At 40.3% G+C, this 11,885-nt stretch overlaps 1 protein-coding gene across 1 annotated transcript in view; it reads right to left on the reverse strand.

The window, feature by feature from the left end:
* Positions 1 to 603: 603 nt before the first annotated feature.
* The window catches only part of C2H8orf37 (chromosome 2 C8orf37 homolog), an 11,637-nt gene continuing 355 nt past the window's right edge, over positions 604 to 11,885 (reverse strand). Inside the window, exons 2-6 of the mRNA XM_038129395.1 lie at positions 9,983 to 10,082; positions 7,545 to 7,615; positions 6,980 to 7,045; positions 6,089 to 6,184; positions 604 to 4,167 (exon numbers count right to left, since the gene is read on the reverse strand). Coding sequence (XP_037985323.1) covers positions 4,008 to 4,167; positions 6,089 to 6,184; positions 6,980 to 7,045; positions 7,545 to 7,615; positions 9,983 to 10,082 — 493 coding nt within the window. The 3' untranslated portion in view covers positions 604 to 4,007. The remainder of the gene's footprint in view (positions 4,168 to 6,088; positions 6,185 to 6,979; positions 7,046 to 7,544; positions 7,616 to 9,982; positions 10,083 to 11,885) is intronic.

Raw genomic sequence — 11,885 nt, forward strand, 5'->3', positions numbered from 1 at the left:
CTGGGGAAATAATTATGGCCTGAATAGCACCCATGCCTGGAATCCAAATTCAGAATGAGGTACAGGAAGTATTTATGTTTGTTACTCTAATGTAAGCCACACGGCATTTCTGGATGGTGGAGAAACAAGTTCCAACCTCCACATGCAGAGCAGCTCCTCCTTTGTACTAAGAAGGGTTTCCAGCAAGACCTGGGGCACGTGGACCACAGCAAATGCATGACTGATACACCAGGCTACCAGCACCCCACTCTGCAATTGTTTAGCTATCTGCCACCCTGTACAGCACCTGCCTCCACCTTTTATCCTCGGTAAACATACAATAAATGTGGCAAACGCATCCACCTTTATGACCTCTCTATAATTTCATGTGCTCTCCTCGTGTTAGCTGGTAAAGAATGTTAAAGCTGCTTTAACTCTCCTCTATTTGCTGCATCCCCACTGATGTGAGAAAACACACACAACAGTACTTACTGCTTCTTATGAGCTGGACAATGCTTTTGAACTAAGGACATGTCATAACACTTCTGACAAGAACCATCATTTTTATAAGGCTTCTCTTGGATAGGAACAGTACACTAGAACTCACACAACACACAATTCAGATTAGTTCCAACTTTTCATTTTATTAAGTGCTGACATTTGAAAAGCTTTCTCAAAGCACTCATGCCAAACCCTAGGCATCAGATGTGGCCCTCACAAATGAGAAGCACCTGATGTTCCTTTACTCCACCTGCCTGCAGTTATCAGGTGTCACACCACAGACACAATGTCAGGTCTTTTGAAAAAAGAGCCTGGCAGGAATAAAAAATTGTGTACACAGCTCCCAACACAGCACTTCTTGTATTGTGTGACTACCACATGTGCTGGTTACATGACCCAAAGACTCACATGTCAGGAAACAGGAGAAGTGGCAGTCTTTCAGCAAGTGGCAGCATTTGCAGAATATCTTCAATACAAAACTAAAATAGGTGTTTGGACAAAAAAATCTGTATTTGATATAATACAGTGCAGAGCTTACAATATGTAATGTTATTATGCTTCTGTAAGTTAACTTTAATAGCAGGTCAATTCTTAATAATAACTCTTCTGAGCTATATTCACCTTCCATAGTTTGCAGGTAAAACAAGGGAAAGATAAGTCAGAGCAGCATATTAAAATTTGATGGAATCTCATTTTGTCATCCTTTTGTTGCTTTTATTTTTGTCATCCATTGCTTTTGTTTTTCTGAGGGATCTGCTGCAGACTAATGGGACAGGCTAGAAAATTTCCAAGCATATCAGTAAGCAAAATAGAAGTCTTAAATTTTCATTTTGCCCATTTCACAAATGGAAATGGTATTATTATTCCAAAGCAAAAAATTGGAGGAAAACAGTGGTCATGTTTATACTTAGCAACACTGTTCTCCAATACTTCCATTTGACAACAGCTGAATTGCATACTTAAACAGAATTCTTTACATATTCTTAAACAGAATTTTTTACATAATCCCTGCTATCTCAGATAACCGACACAGAAATATCACTCAGAGTCTGGGCTACATCTTGAGAACCTTGTACAATCTGACAATACCTTCACCAAACGAACACTGAAGCTCTAGTTTTACCTTTCTTTACATTCTTTTCATCTGAGGACTTTGGAGTGGTTTGTAACATGTAACTGAAGAAAGCAAAGGAAAGGAAATCAAATCTTAACACTGTTCCTCCTTCCAACAAAATAACTGTATCTAGTGACACAGCAATTATTCTCAAATCTAGAAATATGATAAATTCTAAAAACCTGTACAAGAAGTACTATTCTGTACCTGTTTATACCTTCCCTTGGACAAACCAGAAACAAGTTAATTACACTTGAATAAACCTGATTATTTCAGGGGAGTGTTCAGGTACAGGAGACATGCTCCCCTTCCTAGTCACATATGACTAGGTCTCATGAACTGAGATGGGAATTAGGATTTCCCCCATTTTCAGCTTGCAGGTTTCAAGCCCAGCTTGTTTCTACACTGTCACACAAGCTCCAGTACAATTCTAGCCAAGACACCCTGTGGAACTACTTGGTCATGAGTTTCAAATAGCCTTGGAACAGAAAAGCCAAGGCAATTCAGCACCTTTTGAAATGCATTCTTCGAGAAGAATGGAAAGCAGGTTTCTTCTTCCCCAGATCTTGTTACCTACCCCTGGGTTCTTCTCTTACTCTTAGCACTGATGTTCTCCAGGCATGAAAGTCGCTTGGGCCCACCTGAAGAACACCCAGGAACTCACTGCGTACAGCCCAGGGCTGGATCTTCACAAAGGACAGAAAGGCAAGCAGAGCTCTTTTAGGAGCTGTCTGAGCAGTAGTCAACTGGTCTCTGGTTCTGAAACAGCAGTTTTGGACTCAAGCAGTTGAAACTTCAGCCCAAAATACTAAATTCACTGAAAACAATATATGGCCATAAATATGTCTACACCATCATGCCAAGTAGTACCTCTCCAAAGCCAGCTCACCTCTGACTCTACAGCAAGGCTGCATGTGCACTGGAAGGAGCAGCCTGGAGGCTAAAGAAGCACTGCCAGACTTCCCAGGCACACTGCTGGGCCTCTGCAGGCTCAGCACTCTTGGAAGGACAAGGTAAGCAGGATGCAGACTGCATGATGCCTCTGATCACTACTGAATTCTGCTCTTCTAGAGGGCGACAGACACGGGAATCACCTCTGTAAGACCATGCAATTATTTTGGAAAGGCTCAGAAACAGAACAAATATACAGATTAGAATCATGAGCAAAACTTCAGAGAAAAGGAAATGGCTCTGTACAGCTAGAATTGCCCACAATAAGTAATTCTGAATTTATCTGCATAGATACACATACTGCACAGCAAAAACACTGACAGACTTCCCATAATGAGACACTTCTCAATGTAGTAAATGACAGGACTGGTTATTCCTTCCTCCCTCTCCCCCTGCATAAAACTCAAATCTATCTTCTGTGTTATTTATACATAATGAAAAGGAAAAGCTCATGAACTATAGTGACTGACTGTAAGCAAGACAACTCACCAAGTAACAATGTTACTGAGGGAAGGGTGTGTGTTGAAACAGGAAAGTTGCACTTACTAAATAAAACATTTTTTCAAGAGAAGCTGAACTGAAAAGTAAGTGAAACTGAAAAAAATCTGAATTTGAACATCAGTGGGGATATATATTTTCTCACTTCTAAAAGCCTGAGCCTTTTTCCACTGAAAATACTGATAAAAGAGTAACATACCCTTCAGAATCTCTTTAAAATTGCATATTTAAAAATTGCACATTTAATAATTGCACAATAATTTTTTCATCTCTTGTTCAGCGAGGGCTGAAGAGAAGTTCAAGAAATTCACTGTGGTAGAAGTCCTTAGTCAGCAGAAAGTGCTCTGAAGAAAGCAGTAGGAACTGGAAGAAAATATTCAGCACCTGCAGCTTTGGCTACTGGCGGGTAAAAGCAAGTAAAGTTTTGGGGTGTGCTGAAACCTTTAAGATGAGAGCTGATCCCATAGTAATTTTTTAAGAGATAAACAACCACTTGCTCATTAACAACTATAAGCAAAGGAGAAGAGCAGGATTCACTTCTGTGCAGAAATTCACATGCTTGTGTGTCGTGGTTGTTTCCCAACCCACCATTTTGAGTCCAGGATTCTGCAGACATGGGAAATAAGGCTCTCTGCTAGATGTGAGGAAGAGTCTTAAGATGCTTTGCCCATGCCCAGGTCTGTTACTTCCCCTTCTTTCCTTTAACGCTACTGAATATGAACTTTAACTTCATTAAGCCTCCAGAAAGCCTCCAAGTTGGTTATTTCTCCTAATAATTCAACTCCCAACACCGCTTGCAAGACAGTTAAATTTAAAAAAATGTTTTCAGGTTGAAATATGGGTGTTATAATCTATTTCTGGATCTAAGTATTCAATTTTCCATCTGTTCTCAGAAAACTGCATAGGAAACAAATTGATTTTAGGAGCCATTCCCACACAGGTAGGTATCCTACACAAGAAGACTTCATTCTCCATGTTTACCACAAACCCACCGAAGCTGCGGCTCTGTTTGAAGGTCAGTTAATTCATCAATGGATCTCCAGCTGCACTGACAAGCGTATGCACGAGCTCCTTTCTTCTTTATCATCTTTGCTCTTAGTTTACTGAGCTCAGGCATGTTATTCCTGCCAAAGAAGTGAATTCATCTTAGGATCATGCTGGGTTGTTTTGAATTCTTTTTTAAAGAAAAAATATTAATGAGGCCATTTCAAATCAGAAGACATTTTGACAATTCTGAGTACCACTGTCATGAATTAATTTCGGGATATATTTGAATTCTATTTTGAACACTCCTTTCCTGAGAGCAGTCTCAGTGTGTAGTTTCTGTGTTCTCAGATAAACTACAGCCTGATGTTTTTGTAAACAATGTTATCTGTTGGGTTTATGGATTTCCAGTCAGCCTCCAGAGAAAGAATTGTGAAGAAAACCAAGCAGAGCTAATTCTTGTGTTAAAAAAATTACCCAAAAATGCATTTATCTTATCAAACTTACTGTAAAAATTGCTATGCATAATGGGTAAAATGATAGAGTTAAATTTTTCATCAGGAACTGCTACTCAAGGTGATTGCTAAAGTGACTGAAATTAAATGGCCATAAGAGGGTAGTCTGTACATCAAACCAGAAATAATTCCTGTAGAGCCATGAACCATAACAAATGAAAAATCAGCATGCTATGACAAGAACAAATTATTTCAAAAAAACCAAGTGAAAATGTAGCATTTTAGCTATCGCTGCTCTCATGACCTCCTCCTGGCCACTGGTCACTGAATTCCTCAAAAACAACATTAACAAGCCCAATTAAATAAAGAAAACTCAAAACAAGTATCAAGGGAAGAATTTTTAGAAAAAGAGATCAGACACCTACTGATGGAAGGAAAACGATTAGCCTTAAAATTTGCTTTCTAAAATTCAGGTTTGTCAAAATTAACAGCTAAATATCTTGCTACAGATTACAAATTTTAATCAATGTTGTAGGTATCTGATACTAATGCCGCTCACGTGGTTTTTTCTTTCGGTAATTTCAAGATGTGAGAAGCAAAATAATTTTTGACTCTGGGTAAATAAAAGAATTCCACTTTCGTTTAAACCTTTTCCACTACCAAACTAATCTTAGGAGACTAGTGCAGCATGGTATTTTTAAAATGGCTTTAAATAATGGGAAAAATAAGGGTATTCAATAAGAAATGCAAATTTTGAGACTGGAAGAAAAATACTGGAATAACCAAAAATATAACACGGGAAAAATAATGGAAAAGGAGCTGGTATCTCCATTAATGTTCTTCTCTGACTGTCACATCACTCTCCAAGCACATACTCTGAACACACCCACCTCTTCCATCAGTTACCAGGCTCACACAGAGACTGTACTAAAATAAGAGGAATGCAAATCTGATGTCTATTAGGAACGTGCCTACTACACTATCTTTCACTAAGTCTTGGCATTAGCTTTAGAGAAACTGGAAATAAGAACTCCTTACTTTAGGGTCTTCAAAGACTATTTAAAGAATTAAAAAACATTACAATACAAGCAGAAAAAAAAATCCCACCCCACCATTTAACCAAACTTTGCTTCAATAAAGAAATCTGTTAAGAAATAAAGCTATTTGATTTTCACTGAACATGACAGCACACCTGAGAGTGGAAAAAAGAACATCTGCCTTGAAACCATCACAATCTGCATGAGTGAAGGTGAGGTGCAAAGTACATGCTGAACAGCCTGTATTCATGTTGCTGACATTGTACATACCCTGCACTGGCTGGCAGAGTCCAACCTCTAACATGCTTATTTCAGCAATAAGCTGTCCTTTTCATCCATGAAACTTGAATTCATTTTAAAAGCACAGGGAGAGTCATGGGAGAAGAGATAGAAATGGATGAAAACAGATTTTGGGAGGTGTTGCTTCCCCCTCCCCAGACAGTCCCACCTGATCCCAAACAGGCAGCATGCATGCTTTTTAGGTGACACAGCAGTGCTAAGGGCTTTTCATCTTCCCTGTTCTTATTGAGCTCCAAAGCATGGTAGCACAATACCCACCCCAGACACACCTGAAAAAAAGATAATCACAGGACTGATCCCAGACGTAGTCATTGAAAAGTGACACACGGAAGTCACAAGCAGTACAACGCAGCTGATCACACGCTCTAGACAAAGAAGAACAATCAGAGAAGCTGACTGATAAAATAACATCCACTATAAATGGGTCAAAGTACAGCACTCCCTCACCAACACGAGAAGCAATGTCACCTAATCTTAATGCCTTTAGATCTCTGGCATGTTCAGAATTATGGTATGTGATTTAATTATATGTTCATGTATTATTTTTACATGCTCCTATCCTCACTGAACACATAAAATAAACTGATATTCACTTGATATATTCTCCTTAGTCTTCCTCACTGATACAACACTTGGGCACTCAAATATGTGTTGAGTGCACCATTACTGACAAAAAAATGCCACATGGAAATGCAGTAATGTTCTAAAGGATGTTATGGATAAATCATCAAAGTATCTCTTCTGCTAAACTCAGCTGCAATTGCAAAGTACTCTGACCATTTTCAGTTTAGGTTCTGGGAGATTTCAACCAGCCCACTGATTTATGTCAGGTACCTGGCATCACACAGAAAGATCAAGAGAGGCAGGGAAAAATAACAACACAGCAGCAATTTCCTTAACTACTTGTTACTGATTTTTGGTTTCATGTCTCATTTGCAAGCATTTTTCACCACCTCAAACAAACAAAAGGTCAGGTGGTCAACAACAGAGGACTGGAAGGGACCAGCTGATTTCAAGGGCAGTTACAGGCAGCCACTTTTTAGATGACTGTAAGGCTGTCCTGCCCAGTTCAAATGCAGAATTTTGTACCACCACAGAAACACAGCTCTGAATAAAAATAATGATAAAGCAAGTAGCACATATATTTTCATGTTTCCTACCTTTTTGAAATATTTGTTCCTATCCCAGATGGTGAAAGGCTTCCACCCAGGTACACTGGACAGCATCTATATGGATTCATTAAAAAATATTAAACAGGTTGGAGAAAGCAGTATAATATTTATCCTAGTTTAACAGCATGGTATTTATAAAAAAAATTGAATACAGGCAAAGCATCCAAATGCTTGTAAACTACAGAATTTTAAAATTCCCATTATCAAAGTATTCAAAGAAAAACTCAATGACAAACACTCTCTGTGCCAAATATACAAGGATCTACATGTTGCAGCATTTGATAAATGTGTATGCCCGTAAGGCAAAGGAAGATGTTGTTCAATAGCTTAAATAATTAATAAATTTATAATAAATTATTTTGACCACATGAAAACACATTAACAATTCTTTGAAATCACTTGCTTGTCTTTGCTTTTTCTTTAAAAAAACTGCCTCTCTTCTTGATGTCCTTCTTAAGAAATGTCAACACAAATTAAACAGCAGCAGTATTGGCAGCCTGATAAGAAGTTATAATCAAGCAATGTCCAGCAAGCCAGAACATTTTTCACGTACCTTTTCCCATGTGCCTGTACAACAACACTATTTGTTTCAGGTGTGAGACTTGCAGAATTAGACTTCAATTTCTGTTTAAAAACAACCAAAGAATAAAATGCAGCATTACAGCAAAGCCACAATATTCTGTTTTACTTAATAAGCAGGAGCCAGAAAATCTCAGTCACAGAAGAAGGGGACTAAGACTTAGGGGATTTTCTTGTTCAAGTTTGTGAGGCTCTGAAGTAACAGATAAATGAGGAACAAGGCTTCTCTTCCCACACTGAATTTCCAGCTCTGGCTGAAGGAATTCCACACCAAATGATCACTTAGACTTTACAATCAAGACTTAGTATTTCATGCCCTCCTTTTACTGATTTTGCTTTTAAAATCAGTTATAATTTAGAACCTTCTTCCTGGATGTTTTTTAGCTTTTGTTTCACTAAAACCCATCAAGAACTTAGATTATTCAAAAAAAACAGAGTCTTTGAAAGGTTTCTTATTTGCTGCACACAGAAGAGTTTATTTGAATTCTAGAATATGAAAATTCTGTATCCTTAATGGGAAGTGCTAGGGATATAAATGATAAAATGATACAGATTTACTGGCATAATTCTCCTTCAGATGTATAGAAGTATTTTTTGTTGGTTCAGATTTAGCCACTCTGTAAAAAATCAAAGACAAACAAAACAAAAACAATGTCACTCATGAAAATAAGGGAATCTGCAGGAGGTTTCGAAGTATAACACCATTTTCTACTGCTGATACCCAAATGAGTATCTATTTTCAATGCCTTCTATCACTGTAACTGTCTTGAGAATGTAAATTGCAGCTTCATCTCCATCTCCTGCTGTGAAATGAGAAGACATTTGGAGAGGATACAAAATGGGGAGCAGTGGTTGGTGTATCAGATGACTCAGCTGCCATTAAGGGGGACCTCAAATGACTTCCAGAAATGGGGTGAGAAGAATCTCTTCCAGTTCAGCTAAGGTGAAATGCAAACTCCCGCCCCAGGGGAGGACTAATCCTTATGCACAGAACACCATGTGGGCTGACCAGCCAGAAAGCAGCTTTGCAGAGAGGGCAGTGGGAAATTCAGTCGATAACAAGTTGACCATGAGCCAGCAGTGAGCCCTTGCAGCACAGTGGGGCAACAGTACCTTGGGATACATTAGGAGGGGCGTTGCCAGCATGTCCAGGGACATGATCCATCCTCTCTACTCAGCACTTATGAGACAGAATCACGAATCACTTCAGCTGGAAGGGACCTTCCCCTGCTCAAAACAGGGTCAGTTTCAGCAGCTTGCCAAGGACTGTGTCCAGCTGCATTTTGAACACCTCCACAGACTGAGATTCCACAACCTCTCTGTGAAGATTGTCCCTGTGTTTAACCACCCTCATGGTAAGAAAAGTGTTTTCTTGTGTACAGATGGTATTTTGTGTGCTTCAGTGTAAGCCCATTGCCTCTTGTCCTGTCACTGGGCACTATGGAGGAGAGTCTGGGCCCTCCTTTACTACCCACAGCTATTTACATACATTGATAAGATCTTCCTGGAACCTTCTTTTCTCCAGACTGAACAGTCCCAGCTCTCTCAGCTGCTCCTCATATGACAGGCATTTCAGTCTCTTAACCATCTCCATGGGCCTTTGCTGGAGGTTCTCCAGTAGCTTCATCTCTCTCTTGTATTTGAGAGACCAGAACAGGTCACATTACTCCAGACAGGACCTCACAGACATGTCTGGAGCACCATGTCCCACACAAAAGAGGCACAGACACAATGGAGTGTGCCCAGGAAAGGACCATAAAGGTCATTAAGGATTTAGACCATCTGACAACCAGGTATCAGCTAAGAGAACTGGAATTGTTTAGTCTGGAGAAAACAATGGTCAGGAGAACCTTATGAAGGTATGTCAGGGAGAAATAAAGAAGACATAGCCAGATTCCTCTCAGTGGGACCACTGACAGGAGAGGCAATGGGTGCAAACTGAAGTACAAATTTCCACTCAAACATGTGAAAAATCCTTATGACTTGTGAGGGTGGTCAAACACTGGACCAGGCTACTTAGAGAGGCTGCAGTCTGCATCCTCAGGGATCACTGAAAGCCACGTGGACACAGTCCTGGGCAACTGCCACTAGGCAGTCCTGCTTAAGCAGGTGGTTGGACCAGATGATCTCCAGAGGTCCCTCTCCCAACTGCGACCATTCTGTGATTCTGAGCATTGACACTATGCTCTATTTTGAACTAGCGTGTTCTTTAATTTCCTGTTATTACCTAGGTAAGTATATCTCTCCTGTTCTTCACTACAGGATTACCACATTTTCCTTTCTGTTTTATTTTGCAAGTTTATTCTACAGCTTGTTTTCATTCACGTTTTACTTTAAAAGTTTTAGCTTATGGTGCTTTTACTTCCATTGTTGAACCTGATTTGTTCTGAATTTCTGCAAACCCCTACTCACCGGAGGTGTTTTGGTAAAGCTGCTGTCATTACAGATTTCATCAATAATGTCATCTAGATCTTCTTCACTGCTGCCAGCACTCATTAACACTTTAGCTGATCTGAAAAATAAATAAATCGGCCTTCATTTTTGTAGCAAGACTACAGCAATTCTAAGAACTGTGAGTCAAAAAATATAAACAGTTACAGCATTTTTCCCCTAATATTTTTGTAGTATCTCAGGTAAGCCATCCAAATAATGACTGAACAGATGTAAACTGCAGGATAACACCTTTCAGTCACTGTTGAATTGTCCCATCACAGATCTTATTTTTGCTTGCTTCTTTTTTTTCCAACCACTCCCAACTGTGAATAAAACTATGACAGTATAACTAACCCCTGCTACACTTACTGGGCAATTAACTGGACGACCCTAATTTTTCACATTTAGCCTCCGCAGCAGGAATATGATAAGGTCAGAGGAAGGTCTCTACACAAGCTATGCAACTACAGGTGTCCTGAAGAGAACTCCTGTAGAACTGGATGCATTTAGAAAGATCACCCGCACTTCACATTTGCTCAAGTAACACTCAAGTCTGCTGTTTGCTAGCTCTTTGTCAAAGAAGAAGGCCTGTAGTACCACTGCATTAACCAATCAAGAACAAATCTACTTCTGAGAAAGAAGAAAACGGTGTAATTTTTTTTCCAAGATTGTAATTAGATCGACTAAAATTAGGTGCTCATCTAACCAATATGCAAACTATGTGGAAGTCTAGTAAAGTGGTCAAAGGTGCTGGTCATGCTGGTCTTGCATTAGTCATTGGATTCTTCAAGATCCTTTCCTGAGACCCTGAAATGTGTGTTGGGTAAGCAAGCGCTCAGCAGTCCATCTGTGGAGATATCTGGCCAAGCCTCTCTGGTCCACAGACCCTCCAAAGGGAGTCTGAGATGCTTGTGAGGGCTGGATGTAAACCTGATGGTCAGGATGGAAAGCCAAGGGCAGGCAAAGATGCCTGTCAGGGCCAGGATGGAAACCTCAGGGCCAGGATGGAAATCTGATGTCTGGGATGGAAGCCTGAGGGCAGGCTGGGCTGTCAGATACTGAATGCTTGGCAGTACTGTAAGCCATGACCCTGCCAGGACCAAACTTGCAAAATCACCATTTTGAAAATTGTGGAATTTGAGGCAGATACCTCAAAGTGTAGCATGAAAGTTAAGTGCTTACTATAGTGGATATGGTTAATACAGTATGAACAGAAAAGTTATGAACAGAAAAAAAGAACAGAAAAAACCGACCGGAGGGAAGAGCATGAAGCTGTGTCAGGGGAGGTTTAGGTTGGACATCAGGAAAAGGTTCCTCACCCAGAGGGTGTTTGGGCACTGGAACAGGTTCCCTAGGGATGTGGTCACAGCAGCAGCCTGACAGAGCCCAGGAAGCCTTTGGACGATGCTCTCAGACACACGGTGTGACTCTTGGGATGTCCTGGGCAGGGCCAGGAGTTGGACATCAATAATCCTTGTGAGTCCCTTCCAATGCAGAATATTCTGCAATTTCAGCGAAATGACTGAAGTATCAAGAGAATAAAAACTTTGATAATGTTATTGCTGAAGTTCTTCCTGCTCTAAATCGCGAGATTTATAGATATTTGAGGTCAGTTATATACAGAGACGCTACATCTTAAGGTCAGTAACAGAGCCAAGTAATCCCCAACCCTAACTCACAGGCAAATCAGCACAGCTTTTAACGCCATATTTAATCCAAGGCTGCGGTACACGCAGGAGACAAAGCCTGCCTGAAATAACTAAACTCGCGGGCACACGACTTGGGTCTTTCAAAACACGGGCTGCAGGTGACAGTCGCCGACCGCCGGCCCGGTTCCGGCTCCTGAACCCGCCTATTTTGGGGTCTTGAGAGGGGTGGCCGC

The sequence above is a fragment of the Motacilla alba genome, chromosome 2, assembly GCF_015832195.1.
Source record: "Motacilla alba alba isolate MOTALB_02 chromosome 2, Motacilla_alba_V1.0_pri, whole genome shotgun sequence".
Lineage (NCBI taxonomy): Eukaryota > Metazoa > Chordata > Aves > Passeriformes > Motacillidae > Motacilla > Motacilla alba.